This window comes from Lathamus discolor, chromosome 17, assembly GCF_037157495.1.
Source record: "Lathamus discolor isolate bLatDis1 chromosome 17, bLatDis1.hap1, whole genome shotgun sequence".
NCBI classification, from domain to species: Eukaryota; Metazoa; Chordata; class Aves; order Psittaciformes; family Psittacidae; genus Lathamus; species Lathamus discolor.
This window is the reverse complement of record NC_088900.1, coordinates 996500-1024089: the sequence shown is the minus strand read 5'-3', so window position 1 is coordinate 1024089 and position 27590 is coordinate 996500. Positions and strand designations below refer to the sequence as shown.

At 52.6% G+C, this 27590-nt stretch overlaps 4 protein-coding genes across 8 annotated transcripts in view; 2 read left to right on the top strand and 2 right to left on the bottom strand.

Annotated features, from left to right (window-relative positions):
- Positions 1-7740, bottom strand: part of NCAPD3 (non-SMC condensin II complex subunit D3) — a 28135-nt gene extending 20395 nt beyond the window's left edge. For all 3 annotated transcript variants that reach the window (XM_065696890.1, XM_065696889.1, XM_065696891.1), the window contains exons 1-11: positions 7659-7740; positions 7255-7406; positions 6013-6175; positions 5269-5453; positions 4506-4682; positions 3877-3938; positions 3553-3640; positions 2266-2399; positions 1586-1658; positions 866-991; positions 453-705 (exon numbers count right to left, since the gene is read on the bottom strand). In XM_065696890.1, the coding sequence (XP_065552962.1) occupies positions 453-705; positions 866-991; positions 1586-1658; positions 2266-2399; positions 3553-3640; positions 3877-3938; positions 4506-4682; positions 5269-5453; positions 6013-6175; positions 7255-7406; positions 7659-7719 (1474 nt within the window). In that variant the 5' untranslated portion in view covers positions 7720-7740. The remainder of the gene's footprint in view (positions 1-452; positions 706-865; positions 992-1585; positions 1659-2265; positions 2400-3552; positions 3641-3876; positions 3939-4505; positions 4683-5268; positions 5454-6012; positions 6176-7254; positions 7407-7658) is intronic.
- Positions 7741-7858: 118 nt separating this feature from the next.
- Positions 7859-17390, top strand: VPS26B (VPS26 retromer complex component B). The gene is made up of 6 exons (XM_065696879.1): positions 7859-8301; positions 11584-11740; positions 12307-12471; positions 13025-13200; positions 13812-13954; positions 14465-17390. Exons 1-6 carry the CDS (start codon positions 8079-8081, stop codon positions 14609-14611), a joined length of 1011 nt encoding a protein of 336 aa, XP_065552951.1. The 5' UTR covers positions 7859-8078; the 3' UTR covers positions 14612-17390.
- A 461-nt stretch (positions 17391-17851) lies between these two features.
- Positions 17852-21892, bottom strand: THYN1 (thymocyte nuclear protein 1). Of its 2 annotated transcripts, none has more exons than XM_065696880.1 (8): positions 21766-21892; positions 21164-21250; positions 20462-20694; positions 20224-20292; positions 19669-19761; positions 18946-19041; positions 18189-18339; positions 17852-18076 (listed from the first exon to the last, which is right to left on the bottom strand). In XM_065696880.1, the coding sequence occupies exons 2-8, from the start codon at positions 21204-21206 to the stop codon at positions 18030-18032; spliced, it is 732 nt and encodes a 243-aa protein (XP_065552952.1). In that variant the 5' UTR covers positions 21207-21250; positions 21766-21892; the 3' UTR covers positions 17852-18029. The 2 variants fall into 2 exon arrangements, with proteins under 2 accessions (XP_065552952.1, XP_065552953.1); XM_065696881.1 differs by having other exon boundaries at positions 21164-21247.
- Positions 21050-27255, top strand: ACAD8 (acyl-CoA dehydrogenase family member 8). Of its 2 annotated transcripts, none has more exons than XM_065696877.1 (12): positions 21050-21250; positions 21766-22058; positions 22585-22685; positions 23078-23247; positions 23486-23595; positions 23782-23858; positions 24070-24207; positions 24568-24703; positions 24802-24899; positions 24979-25131; positions 25910-26012; positions 26453-27255. In XM_065696877.1, exons 1-12 carry the CDS (start codon positions 21150-21152, stop codon positions 26503-26505), a joined length of 1533 nt encoding a protein of 510 aa, XP_065552949.1. In that variant the 5' UTR covers positions 21050-21149; the 3' UTR covers positions 26506-27255. The 2 variants fall into 2 exon arrangements, with proteins under 2 accessions (XP_065552949.1, XP_065552950.1); XM_065696878.1 differs by having other exon boundaries at positions 21054-21250; positions 24817-24899.
- The last annotated feature ends 335 nt before the right edge of the window (positions 27256-27590 follow it).

The window sequence follows — 27590 nt, the reverse complement described above, 5'->3', positions numbered from 1 at the left end:
TCTGTCCTTCCAAATTGTTTTCAGGCAACTCATCTAACTGTAGGATGCCACATGCATATCTCTGAGTTGGGCCATCTGGCCTTTACCACACCTGAGGGAGCTCAGAATGCCAGTCAGGAGCACACAACTTCACAGCAGCAAAAGGCAACTCAAGAATCAAGCAACTCTCAGGCAAGAACGAACATAGTTTTTCAGTGAGCAATTTCAGTCATCCATAAATATCTTCCAAAGGTATCTCATATGGAGGCATCTATTTAGAACTGGCTCGTGAGAATGAATCCCTTCCAAATATAAGGCTTCATGAGTAACAAGACTCATTTCTTGCTTCTCATCATGACACAATACTCAAGGATGAGCAGATTTAAGTTCCTGACCACCAGCTCTCTTATCTCCCAGTAGTTACTCCTCAAAGTTCAAGAAATACTCCCCCTATCTGATCCATTAATACTTACAGCTTTGTAATAAGTCCTGGATGCTCTCCGAGGTAGTAGCAGCTTTCATTTCAAGACACTGCGCAAAGCTGCTTAAAGCTTTGCTACGGACCACAGGTGCTTTGTCCAAGCAGCGCCCAAATACCATCACCTGTACTAAAAACTTATGCTTTAGAAACTTCTGCTGGTCCAGGGACAGGGAGGTGTCCACGTTCCTCTCTGGCACATCCAACAAAGCTAAGGCTACATCGAGAGCAAACACCCTGTAGGCAATCTGTTGGGAAGAAAAAGCACATTGTTAATGTAAGCAAAGCCACAGGAGTGGTCTACTCAGTGCCTTTAGGTACCAGTAGTAACAGCAACGCTATTCGGAACCCTTCAACTTCGACCTGCTGCTGCATCTGAAGCCTGGAGCATCAAGGAGATGTACTTACTTTAGTGTTGTGGGAGTATTTGTAGAGCCAGGCGATGAAGTCAGCAAACTCTACATTAGGGAATTTGCTCAGCAGAGTCACCAGGGCCTGTGCAGCGTATGTGCGATAATCAGCCTTGTCTGGGACCTGAAAAACAAGGGCAATGGCATGGTGTGGCATTTCCACACCCTTCTCCCAGGGAAAGGTGGAGCTTGGATTAAATCCAGATGGAGTATTTCTACCTGTCTTCAGATGGGTACCTAGGCCAAGAGCTCTCAGCACAGAATGGTTTGGGTTGGAAGGGACCTTAAAGACCATCTAATTCCAACCCCCCTGTCTTAACAGGGACTGAATCCCAACAAATCCGAACCCCCAAGAACCCTTCTAATCATGTGGGTACCAGGGAGCATCCAGGCTCACTTTTGCTTTCTCACATAATTAATATTAAATTAGTTAATGTAAATCACATATTTGAACAGGATGGGTTAAGAGTTGCCCTTCACCAGCTAGCTCAGATGATAGTCTTATATTAGAATTAAGCTTCATTTTCCCCTCTCCCAAAAGACTGGTAAAGAAACAGCACATTTTGGAAAGGTCACAGTAGGGTACACCCACTTGGAAATGAGTGGGATAGAGCTCACCCTCAGCATTCCCATAAGCTGTTTTAAGACCTATTTTCTAATTCTTAGATACTACCACCCATCAGTTCTTCAGCTCCAGAGGTAACAAAGCTCAGCGTACCTTGATGCAGATATGTTGCAGTAATATCCGAAGAACTGGAAAAGCAACTTCTTTCAGCTCATCCACTACAGAGCTGCACAAAGGAAAAGCAGATGTTAATAAGGCTGGGTTTAGAAGACAGCAAAAATGAAGTAAATTTCTTTTGGAATGCATTTCAGAAGTCAAGGAGTGCAACAAGATATGGGCATGGCAGACCTACTGTCTGCATTAACCTGGCTTGCAGGTAGAAAACAGGAAAAGCTTCTTTGTTTTCAGTCTACTCACTAGATGTTGTCTGCACAAACTATACTTTGCAACCACACAGATCCCCAGTAAACACAGGCAAAACCCCTCTATAAGCAGGAGAATGCAAAGAGCTAAGGAGACATGACTTTGTAGTAAAATACTTTGTAGTAAAATACTTTGTAGTAAACCACAAGAGCTGAAAAGCTGACACAAAGCAAAATAGAGAAGGGGATGCCTTCTACTCAGTGCCATGTCTCTGTCAAACAGCACCTCTGCCAGCAAGTTCAGTAAATTCCCATTACAGACATTTTAATTAAGCCTCATTTGCACAACCAACTTCAAAGCCAGTGCCAGTTCTTGTCATCCCTTTATCAAGCAAACAGTAAAGCAAGGGCACGCCAGAAGAAAGAGCAGACCTACCCAGTGCAGGGTAGTGCCAGAGCTCTGTACTTCACCTGATAAATTTAATAGCCTGATTCCTGGCACTGATCACAGCTGATGTGATGGCAAGGACTGCAAATCTGGAGCCTGCACCACCTTCCAGCATCAGAATGACACTGAGGAGCTGCTGGAAGACACAGGAGAGTACCTGGAAAGCAAAGGTTATTCTCAGGTTCAGCTCAGCAGCAACCAGAGTTCATGGATAAGCATTCTGGCCAGGTTTATGGACGAATTCCAAACCAAACAAGCTTACATCCAAATGACAGAACCTGCAAAACATGACTCCCAGAAGAGTAACTCAAAGAGGATCCCTTCATTAATACACCACATCTTTTCCAGCTGGGATGTTCTCATTCCAGTTCAGCAAGGCATGGTTCCAAGGTGCTCAACCTTCACCATGCACATGGTATCGAGCTGCTGGGCTTTGGGCTCTGCTCATGTCTAAGGGCTTCCTGGAAACATCAACAGATATCCCCCTCCCCAAAGTACTGGACTTGAATTTGCCAGAAATGTTTGGGATTTGAGGAAATTCACTGGTGCTTGCACAGAAGTGTTTTGGAGCTTCCTCCCTCCCATACTTTTGGGATCACAACATGCCTTGTTATCCTGGCACACTCTGAGCAGTCAAACAGGAGAGGCAGGGACGTCCTGACTAGACAGGCACTAACTCCTGGCTTGCTAGCTCAGAGCTGATTCAGATGGGTTTACACAGACCCAGAAATACAGCAGCACAGTCACACCCAAAGCTCAAAAGCCCCATCCACAGGAGCAGCACAGGTAAGCGAGATGACACAGTGTGCTTGACAACTTAACAAAAGATCTGCAGACACATTCCTGATGGAATGGGATGTGCCAGATGACAGTGTTCTCTGCATCAGAATCAACCCTGCTCACCAGCATCTGCACATAACACTGACATCATGCTTTGTTGCTGCACAACCCAGCACCGCAGCACAGTACAAGCAGTGCTGGAGCTCCACCTAGCAGGAAACAAAAGCATTCCAGGAAATGCAGGAACCTGGAATTCTCTTTAAGACACAGAGATCTCTATCCTCTGCTCTCGATTCACCTGCCACAAGAACCACTAGACCACAGAACTCAACGCTGACAAAACACATCACTACACAAGTCAAAGGAATAAGGGCTGGGATGGAAAATACCATCTCGCCTCTTACCCAGCAAACACATGCACAAAGAGTAAGACTAACTGGAGAAGTAAAACACATGCAAGCACAAATGACGTGCAGAGAAGGAAACAAACCACTGCAGGGAGGATTTTAAAGATTTTGCCTAACTTTTACCTTAGCTTCTGCACCATGTAGAGGGGAGCACAGTAACCGCACGCCGCAATAGGCCAGCTCAGAGATGTACTTGGCTTTGTCAATATTCCTAAGCAAAAGGAGGCAAAGAGATGTCATCATCTCTCATCAGAGAAGCATTTACAATTACTACAACTAAACATGCTCACTGACTGGAACACATTCAATATTCACTAGGTGGTGTTTCCTGTTAGCTAGGTGGAACATGTTTTAATTATCTTTAGCGAAAGAAAACCCTGATTTCATTGTCACATCAACAGGTTAACACCAACAGAATCCCCCAAGCATCCAGAATTCTCTACTCACATTGCTGATGAGAACTTGAACTCCTGTACCACTGGCTCAAAGTTTGTCACTTCAACAAAGACCTGCAAGGGAAGAAAGCCAAACTTAGCTCATTCACAAGTGGGGAAGATGTGCAGCTCTGCTGGGGGTCAGACCCTGCAGAACTCAAGTCTGTATTTCAAACCACGGCACTTCTCTTGAAGAAGGACATGAGCAGGCCCAAAGCCCAGCAGCTCAGTACCATGTGCATGGTGAGGGCTGAGCACCTTGGAACCAAACACAATCTGCTGAGCATAACAGATATGGAGCAGGCACCCCACTCAGAGAGAATCCCAGACTGTTTTGGGTTGGAAAGGACCTGAAAGCTCATCCAGTTCCAAACCCTGCCACAGGCAGGGACCCCTTCCACTGGAGCAGCTTGCTCCAAGCCCCTGTGTCCAACCTGGCCTTGAGCACTGCCAGGGATGGGGCAGCCACAGCTTCTCTAGGCACCCTGTGCCAGCACCTCAGCACCCTCACAGGGAACAGCTTCTGCCTAAGAGCTCATCTCAGTCTCCCCTCTGGCACGTTAAAGCCATTCCCCTTGGCCTGTCCCTACAGGCCCTTGTCCAAAGTCCCTCTCCAGGTTTCTTGTAGTTGACCCCCATTACCTGCAGGCAGTTTTGCAAACACTGAGGTTTTTCTTTGAGGGAGAACTTAGGTAGCAGTCTCAAGATGTTTTTGAGCAGAAAGAAGACTGCATTGCGAACTTGAAGGAGGTCATCTGTTGAAAAGTAAACATTTTCATCATCTTCTTCCTCCTCCTCCTCCTCTTGGATCTCTTCCATCTATATAGGTAGAAAAAAGAAACAACACCATCCTGCCCCACAGCACTGGTGGGTCTCTTCTGCACATTTTGGTTTTCAGGCTACATCCTACATGATTTCCATCCCAGATGTGGAATCTTTTCTTTCAGATGAAAAAATAAACTTAACAGAGGGGGACAAAAAACCCCAACCAACCAAAAACCAGACAGGAAGATGAAAGTCGGGTACAAAACCAGAAAGTGCCAACATAGGACAACACAGTGCTCAACCCAGGACAATAGCTTATTCTTGTTTTGAAGGACAAAGTCCATCAGACTGAATACTAACTTGAACCCTCTTGAGGAAGCTGCTACAAATTAGTTTCTCCCTCTGCTACTGAGCTTCCTAACAATATGGCACACACAAATCATTAGATTTCTGAAATTCCTACTAGGTAGAGGACCAAGAGCACAGCTGAAGTGCTGAATGAAAGGGTAGGGATGGAAAAAGGGCTGGAAAAGAGGAAGAGCATCACACTGCACTCGAGGTGAAATAGTCTGCCAACTTATTATTATTAACTGCTTACTAACAGTGATTTATATCTGAAGAGATTATGCAAATATCTTACACGGGAGGGGCCATTCCTGCGTGGTTTGCCTTTATTTCTGTTTCTCCCTGCAGTGGTCCGAGAGCTTTGAGTGTGCATCTTCTTCCTCTTCCTGGCCAGATCTGGTTCCCGAGGCCAGCATTTTGTCAGGGCGTAAAGGCACTTATCAAACATCACTTGGTGCAACAGCTGGTTAACTATACTGCCTGCCCAGGAGAGACAACATCAGCATCTTCCACACAAAATACAGACAGCATCAAATCACCTCGCCAGCTCCTTGCTTGCTTTGACAGCCAGAAGACTGACTGCTAGAACACTCCAACTGCTGGTTATTTTACACAAAAACTATTATTTTCACAAATGAACCTGTCCAAAAGCTCCACACAGTGAAATCCTCTCTAGTTACAGAGCAGGAACAGGAATAAGCTTCTGCCTTCACTGTGTGTTACTGTCTAAGCAGAGCGATACACAACTTCAGCTCTGTGTAGCATTCAGACTCCTCAGCCCACCTTGTCACAGAGCTACTAAGATGCACAACAGCACAGATCCGAGCTGACACCTTCAAGCTACTTTATGACCAGTGACCAAACTGCTGTCAGGCTGAACGCTCAAACCATGCCTGGGTTTGATCCCCAAAGATTTCAGGGAGATCAAGCAGACAGCTCCAAAGCCATCATTTGCTCCACATGGAATCCTTCTAAACGAAAGCTGATTTAGACTGAATGATGCTTTATCCTACAATCAAGAGTAGGACCCATTGCTCACCTGGGATTTCCAGCAGTAAGAAGTACAACCCAGCTGCATGGAGAGCAAAAACCCTCTTCTGTGCGTTAGCTTGCCTGTGCTGGCCTGCTTGGACAAAGTGATGCAACACAGCCACTAGAGCAGCAGGAGAGAAGTTCTCTTCAGTAAATATAGTCCAGATGTTCTGAGGTGAAATACACAGGTAAGAGTGAGAAATACCACCATAGCATAACTCTGCACAAGTGTTACTGTTCAATTTTTAACAGATCCCACTGCAAACAACCCCCTATATATATTTAAAGACATGTTTTAACAATTATGCTATAAATATATAATAATCATAGAATTATGGAATGGTTTGTGTTGGAAGAGACCTTAAAGCTCACCCAGTTCCAACCCCCTGCCACAGGCAGGGACCCCTTCCACTGGACCAGGTTGCTCCAAGCCCCTGTGTCCAACTTGGCCTTGAACACTGCCAGGGATGGGGCAGCCACAGCTTCTCTAGGCACCCTGTGCCAGCACCTCAGCACCCTCACAGAGAACAGCTTCTGCCTAAGAGCTCATCTCAGTCTCCACTCTGGCAGCTTAAAGCCATTCCCCTTGGCCTGTCCCTACAGGCCCTTGTCCAAAGCTTCTCTCCAGGTTTCTCGTTGGCCCCTTTAGGCACTGGAGCTGCTCTCAGGTCTCCCCTTCAGGAGCCTTCTCTTTTCCAGGCTGCCCCAGCCCAGCTCTCTCAGCCTGGCTCCAGAGCAGAGCTGCTCCAGCCCTCGCAGCAGCTCCATGGCCTCCCCTGCACTCTCTCCAACAGCTCCACGTCCCTCTTGTGCTGCTGCCCCAGGGCTGGATCAGGACTGCAGGGGGGGTCTCCCCAGAGTGCAGCAGAGGGGCAGGATCCCCTCCCTGAGCTGCTGCTCACGCTCTGGGGGTGCAGCCCAGCACACAGGGGGGTTCTGGGCTGAAGTACACACTATTTGTGCTGGGGATTATCCTGACCCAGGGGCAGGAATTTACAGTTGAACTTCAAGTGTGAAAATGCTTTCACAATTATGCTATATAGTACTATATAGAATCTACATGATGTTATACTATATATGACCTCACATTTCTTACCCATGGGAATACCTTCCCTCTGAAGCATTCCAGCACATGTGACAAGGACTGCTTAGGGCTGCCTTAGAGCATTTTGCACGTTTCCACGTGGGACAGCCCTGAATACCTGCAGAGCACCAGGGCCCACCCCCATGGTGCCAATGCCATCCTCACCTCCCTCTCCTGGCTCTCATCAGCAAACCACAGCAGGGCCTGGTGAAGACAGGTGAAGACATCAAGTCCATCGTTGGTGATCTCCTCTACAATGCTGGGATCCAGAGGCTCGGTCTCAGTGAAATCCAGACTCCAGACCGCGTCCACCCAGACTAAGGGGAAATAAAGGTTTATAAGCACCGTATGTGCACAGCAGCTCCAGCTCCCCACAGGAACCCTTGGCTCCTCTCATGCACCTTAGATGCCACTCAGCCCCCTCAAAGGCCCCCGCGGCCCCCTCAAAGGACCTCAGACCCCCTCAAAGGCTCCCGCAGCCCGCTCAAAGGCCGCCAGAACCCCCTCAAAGGACCTCAGAGCCCCCTCAAAGGCCCCGCGGCCCCCTCGGAACCGCCCCGGTCCCGCACCCAATCCGATCTCCTGCAGCCTGCACCGAGCCAGCGCCCGCACCAACTCCTCGGCCGCCATCACTCTCCCGCCGGCACCGCCGCCCGGCTTCGAACCAGCCAATTGCCTGCCGCAGCCTATCCCCTCAGCCAATCAGCGCCGCGCTCAGTGCGCCTGCGCCCGGCGGCCTGTGAGGGGCGCCGTGGTGCGGACAGCGCATGCGCGGTGCGCAGCGCCTGGGCCGGCGGTGAGGCGGGGGCCGCGCTCCCGGTGAGGGCTGAGGGGCCGCGGGGCCGCGCCCGCCCCGGGCTCCCTCCAGCGGCGCCCGGGTCCCGCCGCCCGTGTCCGTGCCGCATTGCGGGCCCCCTCCGCCGTCGAGACCCCTCTGCTGCTCGCACCGTCGGGGCCAGGCCGGGCCGCCCCCCCCATCCCCCGGTGCAATGAGCTTCTTCGGGTTCGGGCAGAGCGTGGAGCTGGAGCTGGTGCTGAGCGACGGCGAGAGCCGGCGGCGGGTGGAGCACAAGACGGAGGAGGGGAAGAAGGAGAAGTATTTCCTCTTCTACGACGGGGAGACCGTGTCCGGGCGGGTGGTGCTCACCCTGAAGCACCCCAACAAGCGGCTGGAGCACCAGGGCATCAAAGTGGAGTTCATCGGGCAGATCGGTGAGGCCCCGCCGAGCCGCGCTCCCGTTCCCCTCACCTCCATAGCACGGGTGCTGGGAATGGTGCTGGGCCGTAGGGTGTGGAGGTGGGGATGAGGTGAAGCGGGATGTGCTCCTGCCCACCGGGGGATCCCTATAGCCACACGCAGTCAGTCCGTCCTCTGCTGGAGGTGGGTAACCTGGTGAAGGGAGGGAGCTCCAGCCTTTTTCCAGGTCATTGTTCCCTATTTCCTCGTCCTATTTTCCAGCCTCTGCTCGGGCACTGATTTCACCTCGCAGATGCATGTGCTTGGAGGTGGGTGGTGCTTGCTTTACCTCCTGCAGGTGCAGGTCTGAGCCTGGACGTCCCGGCAGTGTGATTCTCTAGAATGGCTCTGCTGTTGCCATTGCTTGGGTGCCTGGGGAAGCAAAGGCTCTGATAAGGGTGGTCAATTGGGTGGGTTTTGCTCATCCATCCCAGGGGCTTCCCCAGCCCCTGTTCCTCACTGACCCGGGTGAATGAGTTTTCTTATGGTGGGAGATGGAGATGAGCTCTTAGGCAGAAGCTCTTCCTTGTGAGGGTGCTGAGGCGCTGGCACAGGGTGCCCAGAGGAGCTGTGGCTGCCCCATCCCTGGCAGTGTTCAAGGCCAAGTTGGACACAGGGGCTTGGAGCAACCTGCTCCAGTGGAAGGGGTCCCTGCCCTTGGAACTGGGTGAGCTTTAAGGTCCCTTCCAGCCCAAACTGGGCTGGGATTCTTGAGGCCTTCTTTTCAGCTTGGCTGATTCCATTTTGACTCTGTTTCTCGAGTGCATGTCTATGTGTCCCTGCATGGTTGGTTGAGTGGCTTCAAGCTGTTCAAAACTCGTGGTTATCCGTGCGTGTAACCAATGCAGATTGAATGAGGAAGGGTGGCAGCCACACCCACCCTTGATCCCAGTGGAAATGTCCATGTTTCATCCCTGCACCCCAAAGTAAGTGCAGGATCTTGGAATCATCATCTTGCCCTTCAGGTACTGGAGCTGCTCTCAGGTCTCCCCTTAAGGAGCCTTCTGTTCTCCAGGCTGACGCAGCCCAGCTCTCTCAGCCTGGCTCCAGAGCAGAGCTGCTCCAGCCCTCCTAGCACCTCCGTGGCCTCCTCTGGACTCTCTCCAACAGCTCCATGTCCCTCTTGTACTGGTGCTCCTGGTGATGCAGCTGCATTTGGTGCCTGTGGCACTTTGACCCCCAAAACCCCCGGGTGAGCTGTGGGCCTGCAGCCTCTACATTGCAAATCATGTGCTGTAGGCAAGTGAGCTGGAGGTTTCCCCACCCAACCCTGATGCTGGTGTTGGATGATTTTGCTGGCCTCACTTGTGCTTAATGCTGCTTTTTGGAAGGGAAGGGGAGGCCAGGTAGGAGAGCCTGCAAACAACGGGGTGTAGCTAACCCTGTTCCTCAGGAGGGAGCCCATTTGATGATGATTGTCAGTGGAAATTAAGCATGAACTTCACTTCCTGCTCTATTTTCTCCTTTGTGCTGCCTCACCTGCTTTTCATTGCCCATTTTGGAAGACTTTTGAGAGAATAAGGGCTCTGAAGTCACATTAGGACCCTGGCAGGTGTGGTAGGAGCTGCTGTGGCCACACACCAGCCCTTTCTTTTTCCCCTCAGGCTGCTTTATTAAAGAGCTGAACTTTGTACCACCTTAATGCTTTCCATCTCAAACCAGCCTGCCTTATATTCCAACTTCCCACTGTCACAAAGTCAGTATCCACACCATATGTAGAGGTAGGGAGACAGAGGTATAGTGGGGAGAATGAGTGTTCCAGACCAGGGTCCAGGCTATGAACACCATGTCCTGTGTGGCCACTGGTGAGCACAGAACCCATTTAACATTTCATTTTGCAGTGTCCTGAACATGGTTTTAACCTGGAAAACCTATAGCCCTGAAAACCTGCAATTACAACTTATACCTGTTTGACATCCTAATGTCTTCTGAATTGTGGGAAACACCAGTCCTTCCTCCACTTAAGGCTGCAGAGTGCCAGCCCGGGCCCTTCCAAGGTAGCACTGACATTTGCCTCCCCTTGCTTTAAATTCAGTTGTTGCTTTCTGCATTGTGTGGCAAGATGATGTGTTCCTCTTGTTATGTGGCACGAGGCTTCTCCTGTCACGTTAGCAAGCACTTCCCTCCCTGTAGACGTGTATTCAATGCAGAGAGCTGCTTTATTTATGTCACCTGCCTGCCCAGCCTTGATGGCACTCACTGTTTAGCTTAAGTGAAGGGTGTCCTCATGCCAATAATTCCATTATGGAGACAGGGTGAGCAGAGGGGTGTATGAAACAGAAATCACAAGCTGGAATCTCGCTGTGCATCTCAAGGAGTGGAGAAGTGAGTCTCACAACAGTTCCTGACCACTGCTAATCCCTCTTAGAAGCCTTCTCTGCACAGTTTAGTCCTGACAGTGAACTTGGGGGGTGACTGTCTGATGACTTGGGGGGTTGTTTCCTTATCTCACCATATCAGACTGGCGAAGGCTTTACCTTTTGGAAAGCCGGTGTGGGTGTCTGGTAGGCACAGTGCTCACACAGCCTTGGGAAGGGCAGGTTTCCTTGATGTTTAGCTGTAATACCAAGCTGTTAATGCAAATTGCAGCGCTTTAAGTTTCTGTGGCTTTGTCCTAAAGGAGAACACTTGTGGAAGTGAGGAAACCTGCAGTTGTTTCTTGCAGGCCCGAGAAGGTTGTGAGGAAACTGAAGCAATGGGCTGGTGTTGGTTACCTGAGCTGGTTTGAGCAGTGCTTCCAAAGGTGAATGCTCTTCCTTCATCAGTGTTCATGTGTTATCCAGGGACTGGTGGAGCACCTGACTCAGCCTCCTCCCCACACACTTGGCAGTCCTGCACTGAGTGCTGGCTTACTGCAGGGTTGGTGGCAGTCTCCACTGTTTTTCCCTGGTGGGAATCAAGAGCACTCAAACTCTTTGTCGTGAAAGGATAAGCAGGAACAGCAGGAAGCCTCCTAGTCCTTGATTTTGCTCAGTCACTGTTTGATGTTCCAGAGAAGCAGTGGTGGTGTTTTCCTCTCCTTACGGTGGCAGTGCCTTTTCCCTGGAATATTGCATGAGCCACTGGCTCCTCTTCTCAACCAGTCTAATTAATACTGATAGGAGGTGACCCACGTCCCTGAGGCAAAGTGAGCTCCTGATTTGGAGTTGATGAGGCTGTACAGACCCCTTCCTGCTGCAGGGCCTGTGACATCTCCTGCCTTTCTTTCTTTCACGGGATTGAGCAGCACAGCTTACCCTGCCCTTCTGTCTTCCCAGAGCTCTACTATGACCGAGGGAACCACCATGAGTTCGTGTCCCTGGTGAAGGACCTGGCCCGTCCTGGTGAATTCACTCAGTCACAGACGTTTGACTTTGAGTTCACCCACGTGGAAAAGCCTTACGAGTCCTACACAGGGCAGAACGTGAAGCTACGGTGAGTGCTTTCCCCATGCTGAGCCCAGGCCCTGGCTCTGTGCAGTGTGCAGGTGCTGGTATTCACTGCATCCCTTCCCACACATCCTTACAAGCTTAGAGTGTAATTCCCAATGGATTCTGGGGGCCTGAGTTGTCTTGGAGGGCTCTGCTTTTATCAGCACGTATTTCACATTGAGGAGCTCCAGTTGACTGGAAATCCAGTCACTGGCCTTTGAAGGGGGGTTGGAAAGTTGAGATCTGCAGGAAGAGGTGTGTCTGTGGAGACCAGCATGATCTCATCTCTTGCAAAAGTGGTTTTACCATGTGCAAGCTGTTACTTGGATCTCCACAATGATACTCGGGCAGCTCAGGCTCACAAATGCATGGAAGCTTAGAGAAGCCTTTGCCATTAGAAAATTCCCTTCTGTCTTTCCCATCCTGGGGTATTGGCTGCTCCAGAAGCCAGGATGCCTGTGAGACTGCTTGGCTAGCTAGTTCAGTGCAACCCATTCAGCCCCACATCCCTCCCTGCTTGTCCCCGTTGCTTCCTGTGCCCCCCCTAACAGGAGGGGACTGGCCTTGCAGGTATTTCCTCCGTGCGACCGTCAGCCGCAGACTGAACGACGTGGTGAAGGAGATGGACATAGTTGTGCACACCCTGAGCACATACCCGGAGCTCAACTCCTCCATCAAGATGGAAGTGGGGATTGAGGATTGCCTACACATTGAGTTCGAGTACAACAAGTCCAAGTAAGTGTCTTGAGAGCAGGCAGTGGCTGTGAGGAGCTATCTGCTACAGGGGACAGCTTGGTTTGGAAGCCTGAGGCACGTGTGTGATCCTCAAAGGGAGTCTGTGTTCACGTGCTCCAGCAAGGCAGGTTGGATCCTGCTGAGGATCTGTGGGTTCCTTGCCCTGCCCCATAAATGTGGGGGATCACATCTCTCTGATCAAGGAGTGGGAAGCTGTGGCTTCCCTGAGCTTGGAGCACAGTGTGAGGCTGCTGCAGTAACTTTGTGTTCCCTATATTATCCTTGGCAAGATCAGTGTTTCCAAGTGTCTTCCAAGTATCAAGTCTGCTCTTTACCAGTCAGTGCAGCTGAAGTGGGACATTAATTCAGGCAGAGAAGCTGGGAACAGCTCTTTTTAAGCTAGTTTTGATGAACCTTTCCCAGCTGATGCTGACAAACCTCCTTCTGGTGTAATATTGGGGTTAGTTTTAATCAACCTAAAAGATTGGATTTTGGAGGCTTTGGTGTCATGGTGCAGACACTGATTGTGGTGCTTTCTCCCTTCACATGCTAGGTATCATTTAAAAGATGTGATTGTTGGCAAGATCTACTTCCTGCTGGTGCGAATCAAGATCAAGCACATGGAGATAGATATCATCAAGAGAGAAACAACAGGGACCGGCCCCAACGTCTATCATGAGAACGACACAATAGCCAAATACGAGATCATGGATGGGGCACCTGTGAGAGGTGAGAAGGCAGATGAACCCTTCGGAATTCCTCTTCTTGGGAGTCTTTTGGGATGGGAACAGGAGTCCTACAGTAGCTTCAGCTGGATCTGTGTGCTCCTGTTTCACTGGTGGGCTCACAGCAGTTTCCAGAGGTGGTTAAATACGACCCCCTTCCTTCTCTGATCTGATGAGGAGGAACTGAGGCATAATGAGTTGCAATGACTTAAATCTTGTGCTGAAGCAGTGGAATAGATGTAAATTCCCTGCTGGCATGTGCCACCAGCTGGCATTGCTGCAGCTTGAAGCAGAAAGATGATGTTCTAGCTCTGTGCCAGTCTCCTATGCCACATTCTCCTCTGCCAGAGAAAATGGCACCTTACTCATTTCTTCCTGCAGTGCTGTCCTGATGAAGGTCATGGCGAGTCCCATGCCTTAGAAGTGGAGGTGGAGTAGCTGTCAGCAAGGGCAGGATCTGGCTATGGGTTTCTGAAGGGGGTTGAGATCTTGCTCATCTTACCCCACTTGTGGAGATGGTCACGATGTTTGTGGCCTAGTGAGCTGTCTTGCTGGTGCTCTCCTAGTTTACAACTGTGCATTCTGCCTGTGCTGATGGTTCTGTGCACTTTGCAGGGGAGTCCATTCCTATCAGGCTCTTCCTGGCTGGCTATGAGCTGACTCCAACCATGAGGGACATCAATAAGAAGTTCTCGGTGCGTTATTACCTCAACCTGGTGCTGATCGATGAGGAAGAGAGGCGTTACTTCAAACAGCAGGTGAGGAGCAGAGCTGGTTTTCTTCTTGGACCTGGGGACTGTCACTTGGGAATCCTGTGTTAGAAGCACCTTCTGGGAATTTGGGATTCCCATGGGGAGAATTGTGTTCTTGGCTGAATATCCATGAGGATATTCCATATACCAATGAGAGTGTGCAAAGGGTGGTCCACATGGGTCAAATGTGCATGTAGCAGGTGCCTAACTGGGATTTCTTTTCCACTGTTGCCCCATGGTAGAGCTTCTCACCTTACCCATTCCAATGTGGTAGCCCATGGCAGTAGCCTATGGCTGCCCTAGATGTCCAGTGGGTTGCCTCTGTGTGCTCAGACCCTGGGGAGGACCGCTCTACCCAAACATACCAAGGCTGCAAATGGCCTCATGCACACATGTGGTGGAAGATGCCAGCATGGGCTGAGCTCTCACTGTTTGCCTGGCTCAGCCTTTGGGCCTGGCTGGGGCAGGATGAGGCCCCACAAGCCCTGACGAGGCCTGCTGGCTATGTTACTGCAGGAGGTGGTGCTCTGGCGGAAAGGAGACATCGTGAGGAAGAGCATGTCCCACCAAGCAGCCATCGCTTCCCAGCGGTTTGAGGGGACCTCCTCGCACCCCGAGGCCAAGACCCCCAACCAGCCTGCAGAGAACAACGGCCGGCAGTGAGGGGCCACGCAGAGGATGCTGCTGTGGAGCCAGAGGGACAGCAGCAGCAGCAGCAGGAGGAGGAGGAGGACAAAACACTTGAGAGACTTTGTGAAAACAAATACCCGTTTTTGACTTAATTCCTTTCTTCAAAGGACTCACAGGGTGGGAAGGGATGGGAGGGCAAAGCGAGCTGCAGCACTGGTGCTGCGGAGCTGAAGGTGCCTCAGTGCTTCCCAGTCAACGACATTCCTCTGGGATCGGCTGCTTTGAGGCGTGTGTCCTGAGGCTGCGGAGCTGCCTGATCTCCTCTCTGCCCCGAGACCCTTTTGGTGTGGCAGCAGGGAGGGAGAGAGCAAGTGAAGGCCACATCTGCTGCTGCTTCCCATCTGGGTGGAGGTTGCTCTGGGGCTGTGCAGGATGGATGTTGTCTTGCCTTTCTGAAACCTTCACGAGGGAAAAGGACACAGGGATTAGCTGGAAGGTAGAGGAGGGACTCGGACTGAGGTGTGGCCTTCTTGAAGTGCTGAGTGTTATCCCCTCGCTACCTCCCCTTCCTTTCCATGCTGGATTCCTTGCCACAAACAGCTGTATCATGTCACTGACTCAGCCACACTGAGCACGCTGCAGCGGCCTTGCTGTGGAGCTCCTGTGTGTCGTGGCAAGGAAGAGCTGTGCCTGGCAGGAGGGAGCGAGGCATGAGAGTGCAGGAGGAGGTGGCACAGGTTGGGCAGAGCTGTGAAGGTCCCAGTACTGTTGAGTGGGCAGAGGGAGGTGGCAGAAGGCTCCTGGCCAAGAGCAGTGCCTTCCTAGTGTTGTCCCAGCACCTGCCTGAGTGCCCCTCTCTAGCTGCTGCTGCAGAGCAGCCTGGAGAGATCTAGAGGATGCTTTTGGGAGGTGAGACATCAATGGGGGCTCTCTTGGGAGTGGGCTTACGCTGCACACACTGCCCTGCTCGTTCCTGTGTCCTTGTGGCAGAGCAGTCTTTGTTGTAGGGACAGACAGGGCAGTCTAGAAACACGCGTGTATGGTTGTATTTGCTTCCTCGAGCCTGTGGGATGAGGATTAGGAAGGACAGAAAGTGGATGAAGTGGTTTTAAGAAGCTTATGGCCTGTGTGTGCTGCTAGATGAAGCCAAGCAGCAACTGGAAGGATGATAGAGTAGAGCTCTGTGTTTCCAGAGGCACATTCCTAAGGTCTGAGCTTAAAGGTCTGAGGGTAATGCTGTGAACTGAGAACCTGAATGTGGGCTTTTCCTTCCCTGAATTAAGCTTTTCTTAGTCTTCAGCTAAGTGAAATCATGAGAACATTCCCAGAAGGGAGTCATTCCTCCATTAACAATTAGATGTGGCTTTGTAGACTTGATGGAGTCTGAAGAATATCCACCCTGTTTAGCTGCCCTTTGAGGAAGCAAGGGGCTAGACCTCCTATCAAATGGAGAGAGAGAAGCCTGCAGGAAATGCTGGGATATGAGCTCTGTTGAGTGGGATTTGCCTGGATTTCCCTGTGAGCTGGTGGCTCACTAGGGTATCTTCTGCTTTATTTAGTGGAGCAGTGCTGGAGGGAGCGGGGCCTGGGTGGAAAGGGGAGCATTTTATGTACTAAGACAGCTACTGTATTCCAGTGATAAATGTGTGTTTCTGCTTGCCAAAGTAAGTTATCTTTTATTCACCACGTGTAAGGCTGTGGTTGTCAGTAGAGCTGGACAGATCGTGCTGTTGTAGAGGACACTACTGAGCTCATCCCTGCCCGATGCTGTGTCTCACCATGTGCTGCTCTCATCCGAAGACGTGGCTTGCTTTCTGTCCATGAGAGGTCTGTGCCGTGGGCTGGAGCTGGGTTGTCCTGGCATCAGACAACTGCCCTGTGGCAGGGCAGGGAGTGGGGACCTGCTGCAGGCCTTGGTGGCAAAGGAATCTGGATTTACTCCTTACTCTCCCTCTCTGTGTAGGGGGAACCTGTGCTGTGGCAATACAATCTTTTAGGGACAAGTGAAGCTCCCACTGGGAGCCTCTGGGGATAGCAGACTATCCTTCCATGGCTTAGCTGAGCACAGCAGTACCCTAACCCCCCTCTAGCTTCCCCTAGGCTCCCGTCCCACCTGGAATTCCCATCCTTCCCCATTCCTCTTGCTTGTAGGCCACGTGGTGTTAAAGAAACCCCGTGGATGAAGGTGCCTCTGCATTCCAGGAGTGTTTTGTTTACTGGCTGAACAGCAGCAGTACTGGATGTGGGATAACAAGGCACAGTTGGGAGAGTTCTGTTCAACATCTGCTCACCACTTAGGGAGGGTTAACTTGGAAAAGGTGCATGAGTCGTTTGGGTTGATTTTTCCCTCCTCCGTGCCCCTCTCCCGTGTCCCTACTTGTGGAACCAGAATGTAGAAATGATTCCCATTTTTTCCTTCATCTAATGGACCATTCAACCTGTTGCCCACTAGGCCCTGTGTTTGTCTGTGGTGGAGCAGATGTGCTGAGCCTCTTCAGAGAGAAGCGGAAGCATAAGGTCACTGCAGGTACGAGAGAAGAGCATTTCCTTAGCATGTAAGGGGCAGACAGCACTGGAGCAGTTGTGGCCCCTGAGGTTCTGTTCAGCCCTTGGCTCATTCCCCTCTCCCCCAGGCAGGCTGGAGCAGGGGCAGTGTGCAAGTACTCCAGCCAAGCAGTGCAACCTGTAATTAAGCCTCTGCTGTGTTTACATGTTTCTTAATTCGTCGTCTTTTCAATGGCTGTATTTTCCAACTTGGGTTTTTTTGTCTCTCCAATTAAAAAGAGCCAGCCCTGGCTGTCAATGCTGTGCACGACCTGGTCTGCTGTGGTTCGTGGTGCCTGCCTCTGGCCTTGGGTTCTTTGTGGCATGAAGCCATTTTCCCTTAGTGCTGTGCAGTGCAGCCCTCCAGGAGCAGTCTGTCCTTTGGTAGCTTTGTCAGTCCTTGGTCTTCCTTTAGAAGCTTTGCTGATGGAGAACCCTTATAGCTTAAAATGAGCAAGACAGCTCTGTTATCTTCCACTTCCCTGATACCAGAGCTTAAATAACCTGAGGAGTCTGGTACCTATAGGAAGTTAACTGATGTGCGTTGCAGCAAGCAAGCTGGATGTGTATTTATATGTTCTTGTTCTAGTGATACCTTCCTGCAGAGAAATGTGCCTCTGCAGCACATAGAACTGCAATGGATCCTGTCGTTAGATCCCCAAGGAGGATGTTTGGTCCCTCAGGAGCTAAACTGCAGATTTCCCAGCTATTACAAAGGAGAAGCTGCACTTGATTCTCAAAAGCTTTATTTAAAAAGAAGCAAGTAACAGTGTGTCAGGAGAAGGGATGTGGAGCTGTGGATCATGGGCGGGCACATTTTGTTGCTGGGGTTGAGCAAGGGAACTTGGGAATTAGGCTGGTTTAGGAGCATCAGTGGCAAGGTACAAACTGTGCTGCTGGTAGGTTCTTAATGTGGCTTCTCCTCTTCCAGGCTCAAGACGAAATCAAACTCCTCTGTGTTGGAAAGGTAAGGGAGGAAAAGCTGTAACTGGGACTTGCAGGCACTTGGAGTGAGGGCTGCCTCCCCAGGGAATAGCACCAGGAGTGCAGAGAAGAGGGTTCCTACCTTGTGTCAGTGGCTGGATGGAAAGCCGTTGTCTTGTGAAGAGCATCATGTTCTTGAGGGGGCCTCCATCTGCTTTGTGTGCCAGGTGGTGAGCCTTGATCTCGGAGAGCGGGATGAACCGCTTGGTCATCCGCACAAACTGCACATCCACCTGGGAAGTGAGGGGCAGCAGAGGAGGATAAAGCCTCCAGATATCACATAAGATACTGGTGGAGGGGGATAAAGATCTTAAACTGAAGGAAATGCCACCTTATAATGGTGTGGAAGCTTTTCCTTGCTTGAGGCTAAAAGAACTTTGGGCTGCTCCTGGCAGGTGATGTGCTTACAGCACTGGGCACTAGCACCACACAGCCGTGCTGGCACAGGCAATACAGAAGGAAGCTGTGGGATGTAGCCAGCCTGTGAACAGTCACTTCCCTGTCATTGAGTGTGCCTCAGAACTACAGCTCGCTTGGTGCTAGGCTGAGAGTGGTACTTAAAGATATGTTCTTTTTGCTAACCCAGAATCCTGCTGTGCATGGATGTCAGTCTGCATCCAACATTTAACGACTTAGGGAGATAGATTTGGCAGCCTTCTGGAAGAAACAGGGGAAAAGGCAGAGAAACTATCAGGATTGACCTTCTTCTTGAGAGAGAATAAGGTAGGTAGGCCAGGACAGAAGCTTAAGGAGACACACAGTATGATGCAAAGAGGCTTCTGCCTCCACTCAGCTTGCACACAGAGCTTGAAGCAGCTGTATTTAGTTTACTACATTACCATGGACCATTTGGGGTTCTCTTTTCTGCTGGAGGAATCATAATGAGGATTCTTCTGATCAAACTGTGTGTGATCAGGGTAAGCCTCCTTTACGATCTGAAGCAGAAAGGGAGAAGAACGTGAGACATCAGTTCAAAGCTATTGTCAGCAAAGGCTATGAAATGCCCTTGAGCAAGCTGTGACTAGAGGGAAGGACTAATCCTGATGCACAAGCCAGCCTGGCTTTCCCTGAGCTCCATTCTAACAGGGAGATCCATTTCCTTCCTTTCCATCTCTTGGGTCGAAGCACTGCAGAGCAGGATGGTTGTCAGTGAAGCCCCATTACCTCTTTGGAGCGTGATGCAGAGGAGCACACCCAACAGAGGAAAGCCGGGTAGAGGAGGAGAGCCTTTGTGGTGAGTTCTCCTCCTGCAGAAGCTGCTCTGTGCCCGAGGTTTTATTACTGAGTAGAACTGAGTCATTTTGATCAGTGTGGAGCAAGCCCTGGCTGGAAGTGCCCTGACATGCCAGCAGGAGAACAGTTTGGTCCCACTTCTCCAGGGAGAAGTGCTTGTGTCAGCCCTGCTGTGACATCTACCCTTGAGCCTTGATGTCCCAGGCTCACCTCCTGCTCCCACTGGACAGCTTTTGCCCTCTTTTGGTGCAGAGACGGAAGCAGGGCTAAGGAGCTGTTGGATAACCCATTCCCTGCCCCAAAACACTGGACAAGGAAGAGGCACTCACCTTGACAATGCCGACAATGCCAGGCTCTTTACAGTTACTATGGTAGAAGAATGCCTGCTGCCCGAGTTTCATGGCTCTCAGGAAGTTCCTTGCCTGTCAGGTGTAAAGAAGAGACTTTGAGCTCTTTGCATCAAGGGTTTCATTATAAGCAGCAGGAGCAAGAGCTAACAAGAGAGAGTATGTGAAATAAAACCCAGGCTAAAGACAAGCTCCTGATGGTTAGAAAGCATGTGGGAATCCAGCAGTTCAGCAGAGCTGATCATGTATGGGGGGAAGCATGTATAGTAGTGGAAGAACACATGGATTTCTTCTGTGGAGAGGGCTGGAACAGAAAGCTGATGTCCACTGACAGTGTTTGAGTAAGGATAGACTTGCAAGAGGTTGCCAAGGGGAATAAGGGCTGCTCAAAGTGAAAGGAAAACTGGATGATGTAACAGCATTGCCCAACCTGTGAGTGGTACAGCCTCAAAAGCAAATCCTTTCTCCAGGCAAAAGAACAGGTTACCCGTTTTCCCGGTGCTATTGCAGTGCCTTCCTCTGTCGTGTGCTCCTTACCTGGTAGTTTCTTACTCCATCCCAAAAGGTGGTCTGGTTGGGCTGAGCTTTCAAGTCCTCAATGCTGAACTGCCAAATGCAATGAAAACACAGGGGTTTGCAGGGAGACAAATGGGGTCTGAGAAGTAAAGACACAACAGTGTTCCTCCGGGTTGCCTGAGCCCATAACTCAGCACTCTGGGGACGGCAGTGACACTGCTGCTGTACCCTGCTGAGTAAGGGGGGTGCAGGTCCTTACTTTCACATCCACTCCCTTCTCCAGCCTGCTCTCTGGTTCTGATTTCAGCAGCCAGTGGCAGTACGTGATCTTGCTCTCCTCCCCACCGGAGTCAGACTCCTTTGTCTTCTTCCAGTTCTTCCACCCCGACTTGGAACTCCCAGCGGGAGCTTTTGTGGACTTCTCCTCTTCCTCCTTATCCGGAGCCTCCTCCTCCTCGGTTTTGGCAATTTTAGCATCAGGCTCTTTTTTATCTTTAAAAGAGATAACAAAACATTCAGATAAAACCCATTTGGTTCCCAACAGGAGTGATGAAGGGCTAAGATGATGCTTATTTGCCGGAGTTTATTAAGCAAAGGAGTGCCACGGATGAGCCAACTGGGCACTTTGTTCCTCTTCTGCTTTAAACACCACAGAACAGTGCCTCAGGTGCCCGGTTCTTGCTCTTTGGGGTTTTGTTTGTGCAGACACCAGTGTCCTGCTGCTCCACTGGGCTCACACAGGTGAAAGCTCTTTGTAAATGGACGCGAGTTGTGTTTCTTAACCACCTGGCCTTGTGAATGCATCACTGTCCTCATCTACAGCCTGGTCTCTGTCACCCCTGGCTGCTCAGCCCGTTTGCACAGAGGAAACGCTGTCTGGAACCCATGCGGGTTAAGATGACTGCAGTTTCACTACAGCTTGGGACCTCAAGTGAGAGTTAGCGAGGATGCCAGCACAGACCTGCTACTGCTGCTTTGTCTCTCTTCCTGCTCGGCCAAGGCATCTCTGCTCTCTTGGAACGATCTTCTCTCCACTGGGAAGCTGCTGCTGAAGGAGGGAAGAAGGAGCAGCGCTCAGGTAAGCTGAGCAGGGCAGAGGCAGGGCAGGAGAAGCCGCGCAGTGAGTGCAGGGTGAGTGAGTGATTTCCTTCCCCGGGCCCGGCCGTTTCCTCTATCAGTGCTAACGCAGGCACTGGCTGAGGACCACACCCGCGGTGCCGGAGGCAGGACCCGCGCTGATGGACACCAGCAGCGGGGCAGCTTCGCTTCACAGCGATGGAGGAGAGGGCCCCGAAGTGCTCGTCCCGAGAGCGGCCGCGGCGCACGGGGAGGGCGAGCCGCTCGGCTCCGGAGCCTCCCACCTCGGGGCTCTGCCTCGACTTGTTACTCGCAATCCCCCTCGGGCCAAGGGCTGGCGCGTCCAACCCCTGCCCCTTCGGCAGCGGCCCCTTGGCACTGCCCCGGCTCCGGCGGCATCAACTTTTCCACCTCCCGTGCCAAGCGCTCCAGTCCCTCCTCGCCCCGCTCCATCCCTCCCCATCGCGCCCCCCGGCTCTCCCTCACCGGCTCCTCCGCTCCTGGCGGCCGGGACCGCGCTGCTGCCGCCGGGCGCGGTTCAGCGGGCACCGTTACGCGGCCGGAGGCGGCGGAGCCCGCGGGCTCGCCCCCTTCCCGGAACCAGCGCGCAGGCGGGAGGCGCCGGGGGCCGGACTACAGCTCCCAGCCTGCACCCGAGCGCAGCCTGCGGTCCGGCCGCGCCATGGCCTGGTGCGGAGCCCCCCGGGCGGCGCGGCTGCTGCTGCCTCCATCGCTGCGGTGCGCGGCCGGGCGGCGCCGCGTCGCCTCCTGCATTGACCGTGAGCAGCGCAACGGGAGGGGCTGCGAGGGGACGGGGAGCCCCGGGACCTGGCGCGGGGGGTGCGGGCCGGGAGAGCCCAAGCGCTGCGTCCCCTTCCCGGTACCTCGGTTGTCTCCTCAGGCTCGGCTGCGGCTCAGCGTGGCTCGGAAGGGCCCGGTGCGGCGCTGGGGAGGCAGAAGAGGCGGCTCGTACCCCTGATGCTGAGCGGGGGCTCCGGTTACCGGGATAACAGCTGGGGCCGAGCTGCTCTCCTCCTACGGGATTCCTGAGCGCTGCCCAGATGCATTGCTGCCGGGTGTCCCAGCGTGTGGGACTGGAGCTGCAGCATCCCTGGGAGAGGAACCAACAAATCAGTGTTGGGTGAAGCAGGATGCAGGCTCTAACTAAACCTATAGAGGGGCTGCTTTATTCTTAGCTCGCTTCTCGACTTCTTGCGGTCCCAGTCCTTGGGACACTTGGATGCTGTTTGACACTCGTTTTCCTGCAGCAGATGCAGTTTCTGATCACTCTTTCCTTTTCCCTAGCATCCGCTGGGCTCACTGAGGAGCAGAAGGAATTCCAGAGCGTTGCCCTAGATTTTGCTGCCAAGGAGATGGCTCCTCACATGGCTGAGTGGGATGAGAAGGTACCGCAGCTCCAGCAGGGTTGTACTGCTCTGCTTTCTGTCCCTTAGGACATGATGGGTCCTGGGGCTCCCAGAGGGGTGGTCCTGCAGTAGCTCCTCGGTGCTGTCACATCATCTGTAGGGCTTGGCTTCGAAGCTGCTGCTGCAGCTGGGGTGGGAAGCCATCAGAAAGACCTTGAAGCTTCCCTGGCCAGGCTGTTGAATCACCTGAGACCTGGGTTTACTCCTGAAGATGGTCTCTATCTGCCTAGGTAGAGACAACCCATTCTGTAACCCACCCAGTTAACATCAGCTCTGGAGGACTTTGGGTCTGGCCTTGCTGTACCAAAGGAGTCTGAATGCTGAGATTGAATTCATCCTGATTACTGCACTCCCTCTGCCTGTCCCGACAGGAAATCTTCCCTGTGGACACAATGCGGAAGGCAGCCCAGCTGGGATTTGGTGGGATCTATGTGAAACCAGACGTCGGTGGCTCTGGATTGTCACGACTTGATACCTCCATAATCTTTGAAGCGCTCTCAACGGGATGTACCAGCACCACTGCTTATATGAGCATCCACAAGTGAGTTGTTCCGTGGGCTCTGAATGCAGCTGGAGGCAGCTCCCTTGATGCCGCTTCTTAGTTCAAGTTGGGACCCTGAGCAGACCAGTCCCTGTGAGGGTCACTTAGTGGTTGTGAGCAAACAGGCTCCAAAAGGAGATGCCACCGGGAAATGATTCTGGCTTCGTGGCGTGCAGGATAGGATTAAGTGCTGGCTGTGTTGGCCTCCTGTAATGCTGCTCCTTCTCTGCTGCTCCAGCATGTGTGTTTGGATGATCGACACCTTTGGCAGTGAGGAGCAGAGGCGCAGGTTCTGCCCGTCCCTCTGCAGCATGGAACAGTTTGCTTCTTACTGCCTGACCGAGCCAGGTGAGCATCCTCGTCAGCTCCTTCCCAGGCTCCCAGCGCAGCTGAACTGGACTTGACCGTTCCAAGCAGCAGGGAAGTTCCTTCTCTTGTTTACCTGGGCAGTCACCGGGATGTTGGGAAGGGGCAGTTGTGGGGGGGTTCAGGCTCTGGACTTGCTTCACTGGTGCTTCCTTACCACTTGAGCAGGAAGTGGGAGTGATGCAGCTTCCCTGCTGACCTCGGCTCAGAGGAAAGGGGACACCTACGTCCTGAATGGCTCCAAGGTACCTCCTTGCTCCTCCTAAAGCTGCTGGATGCAGTGCATGCACAGAGGGGCTGGCTTTCATCCTTTCCATTTCCTGCTGTCTCCTCATCTCTGTGTATTCTCTGCAGAGCATTCACCAGAGCTGGTCCCTGAACACCTTCTGGGGTCTTCGTAGCTGCAGGCTCTGGGCTAGCGCACGACAGGGACCCCTTTCTTGTGCCTTTCTGCAGGCCTTCATCAGCGGAGGGGGGGACACGGATGTCTACCTGGTGATGTGTCGCACGGGAGGCCCAGGCCCCAAGGGCATCTCCTGCCTGGTGCTGGAGAAGGGAACACCAGGGCTCAGCTTTGGGAAGAAAGAGAGGAAGGTAAGAGGCTTGGGGCTTGCTTCCTGTGTGTTGAGGGAAGTGCGGGATAATGATGAGGGATCTCTTCTGGGATAGGACCAGAATCCCACCTGGACCATTCTTCCCAAGCCAAGCCCAGCTTAGGTGAAGTTTGCCCTTTGTGAAGGGAAGGGTTTTAATGTCGGAAGCATCGCGGACCGTTGGATCTGTGCCTCTTCTCAAATAGATCATTCCTGTTCCCACACTGAGGCCAAACCACGTAGCCTGGCGGTGCTCCGCAGCAGCTTGGCAAGGAGACCGAGAGGCTGAGAGCAGTCGTGTGCTGGGAGCTGGAGCTGTGCTGCTCCTTGGGCAGGCTGAGGGCACTCTGCTCTTCCCCAGGTGGGCTGGAATTCCCAGCCAACTCGGGCTGTGATCTTTGAGGACTGCGTGGTTCCCGTCAGCAACCGGCTGGGAGCCGAAGGGCAGGGCTTCAGCATCGCCATGAAGGGCCTCAATGGGGGCAGGATAAACATCGGTAAGAAAGCTGAGGGAGGAGGAGGAGGAGGGCAGGATCATCTTGTTCCCTTTCTGCGGCTGCTTCGCATTCACTGTGTCCCTGCCTTCTCCCACCAGCTTCTTGTTCATTAGGAGCTGCTCATGCTTCTGTGCTCCTGGCTCAGGAGCATCTCACCGTCCGCAAGCAGTTTGGGGAGCCCCTGGCCAACAACCAGGTACTCTCCACCAGAGCTGGGAGGGGACGTGGCCCAGTCCCCCCCCCCCGGAGATGCTGACCTGCTTTCCCCTGTGCAGTACCTGCAGTTTGGGCTGGCAGAGATGGCCACGCGCCTGGTGGCAGCGCGGCTGATGGTGCGCAACGCGGCGCGGGCGCTGCAGGAGGAGCGGGAGGACGCACCGGTGCTGTGCTCCATGGCCAAGCTCTTTGCTACTGATGCGTGCTTTGAGGTGGGTTACTTGAAGCATCGCCTGGGAGCTTTGCAGCCCCTCCAGGGTGTCAGGAAGCAGCTGGGCACTGTCATGACCCAGTCCCAAGCACGTTCGTTGAGCCAGAAGCCTCATTTCAGGAGCAGGGTGTTCATAGGACTGAGTTCTGCAGCCTGTGGAGGCTCTACAGCTCAGGCTTGTGCTTCCTGCACTGCCTTCTAGAGGACCAAGGAGGGGGACAGGACAGGGAGCAGAGCAGGATAATACCCATGCTGCAGGCTGGGAGGTGTCCCTGCTCATGGCAGGGGTTGGAACTGGATGATCCTAAGGTCCTTCCCAACCCATTCCATGATTCCCAGGTAGCAAGTGCTCTTTGATAGGCCACTCAGAAAGGCCATTACCCCAGAACGTCCCTGAAAAGGGGAAGCGAGAAGGAAAAGGAACAATTTCTCCCTCCTAGACCAGTAGATGGTGGTGTTGGCGTTTTGCATCGGTAGCACCACAGACATGCAGCGAAATACCCCTTAAAAGTGTTTTCCTTGGTATTTCTGTGCTATAAATGCATCATCAATGCGAAAGAGCACTTGGGTGACGTGCTGGCACTGAGAGCAGCACTGGTGGGCACTGGGAGCGCCTTGCTGCTGCACCACACTTGAAGAGATGGGATTAAGTGACCAGAGCAAAGACACCAGGAAGGTCCCTGGGTTCTTACCAAGCTCCTGTCCCTGCTGTGTCCTCCGTGTCCCGTCACTGGTGAATGTTCTCTGTGTCCCTTCACTGGTGATTGTTCTCTCCTCAGATCTGTAACCAGGCTCTGCAGATGCACGGGGGCTATGGCTACCTGAAGGACTACGCCGTGCAGCAGTTTGTGCGAGATGTCAGAGTCCACCAGATCCTGGAAGGTAAAGGGCACTGTCACTGCCAGTAGAACATCGTGTCTCTGACGGTGTCTGCCCTTCTCTGATCTCATTTGGGCCATTCTGTGTTCCCTCCTTTGAAACCCCTTCACCTCACCTACACCCAGGACATCCTCTTTCCAAGTACCAAGTGGGTCTGTGTGCTCCCTCTGTGCGTTGTGTGTGTGTTAATAGTGAAAACCTGGATGTTGGTTTATATCCACTCCTGGTGCTGCATCCTCTCGAAGCCCAAATCAATACAAGCACCAGCATCTGCCACTCTGAAGCCTGAGCAATGTGCTGTATTTTGCCCCAACACCTCCTAAATGCCACCTCCATCAGCAGGAGGAGCTTTTCTGTGCTGGAAACTGCTGATCCGGGGAGAATCTTCTATCTGGGGGAAAATGCCTTGATTGCCTCTCTTTTGCACCCCTGTCCTGCTGCAGGTACCAATGAGGTGATGCGGATGATCGTGGCCAGGAGCCTGCTGCAGGCCTGAAGCCAGGAGCTCTTCTCCAGCCTTAAAATGCCATCGTCTGTTACACTCACTGTTTCCTTCCCCTGTGCACCAGCTCCCTCCCTGGGAGCACAGAGGGGGATATCCCTGTGGAAACAGCCTTTCTGCCTCATAGTGACTGGAAGCGCACAGCTGGATGCCCCTCACATGCTGCCACTCTGTGCCTGGCAGAGCTGCTGTTCCGTGGCTCCTATTGTGCAGCCTGGGGATGCAGATCACAGCGGTGAATGCGAGCCTCTGTCTCCACATCTCCATCACGGGCTGCTTGCCACACCAGAGAAACCCCAAGCTCTGCTGAGTCAGGACTGAAATGGGAACGCCGGGCAGAGGTGCAGCCTTAATCCCATGGGATTTTTCCTCTTTAGTTCAAGGGAACTGTTTGCTCTGCTTTAAAACCTGGCCTCTGGGGATGTAGGGAACAAGTTACCCACATAACTGCAGCTCTGACCACGTGCAGTGGCTTTTTAACTATGAAGCAGGATGCTTCTGGGCTACCTGGAAGCATTCCTTTTTATCCCAGCACACCTTTCCCAGTGGACGACTGCTTGTTCTCCCTATTCCTACCAGGTACTGGTGCTTAATCTAAGCAGTACAAACGCTAAGGTACTGCACGGGAGCAGGTACCTGTTGTTCCTAATCGGAGCTCCCTGCCCTGCGCAGCACAGGGGGAATAAATCAGTGAGTTCAGGTATTTCCCCCTCAGATCTGGGATCAGTAAAGCAATGACGTTGATTTGACTGATAATTCCCTTCTGTGCTAGGGCAGGGATCAAACCCAGCTCCTCTTCTCCCAGCCCACGCTTCACCCACGGAAGGGGCAGGAGGTGACGGACCCTTAGCGCCCGATTTGGGTCTCGCCGAGAAGCGGAGCGCGGTGGCGGGGCTCGGAAGCCGCCTCCCCGGGTAGCGGGCGGCGGAGGGGCACAGGGACCCGCCTCACCATACCGCGACCCTTCGTCCCGCCCTGCGGGCGCCCAGCCACTAATCAGAGGCTGCTAAGAGGCAGGCCGAGCCGACGGCTGGCCAATAGCGAGCGAGCAGCGGGCGGAGCGGACCAAAGCGGCGGAG

Bases quoted from the DNA above. Each gene is read 5' to 3' on its own strand.
- VPS26B (XM_065696879.1), top strand. From the start codon at position 8,079: ATGAGCTTCTTCGGGTTCGGGCAGAGCGTGGAGCTGGAGCTGGTGCTG. The intron at 8,302-11,583 runs GTGAGGCCCCGC...CTGTCTTCCCAG, and splicing joins GGAGTTCATCGGGCAGATCG to AGCTCTACTATGACCGAGGG. The intron at 13,955-14,464 runs GTGAGGAGCAGA...ATGTTACTGCAG, and splicing joins GGCGTTACTTCAAACAGCAG to GAGGTGGTGCTCTGGCGGAA.
- ACAD8 (XM_065696877.1), top strand. From the start codon at position 21,150: ATGCCAGCACAGACCTGCTACTGCTGCTTTGTCTCTCTTCCTGCTCGG. The intron at 21,251-21,765 runs CTGAAGGAGGGA...GCTCTCCCTCAC, and splicing joins TCTCCACTGGGAAGCTGCTG to CGGCTCCTCCGCTCCTGGCG. The intron at 23,596-23,781 runs GTGAGCATCCTC...CCACTTGAGCAG, and splicing joins TTACTGCCTGACCGAGCCAG to GAAGTGGGAGTGATGCAGCT.
- THYN1 (XM_065696880.1), bottom strand. From the start codon at position 21,206: ATGCCTTGGCCGAGCAGGAAGAGAGACAAAGCAGCAGTAGCAG. The intron at 19,042-19,668 runs GTGAGTGCCTCT...TTTCTGCTTCAG, and splicing joins GCATTGTCGGCATTGTCAAG to ATCGTAAAGGAGGCTTACCC. The intron at 18,077-18,188 runs GTAGGAACCCTC...TTTCCAACACAG, and splicing joins CATCCAGCCACTGACACAAG to AGGAGTTTGATTTCGTCTTG.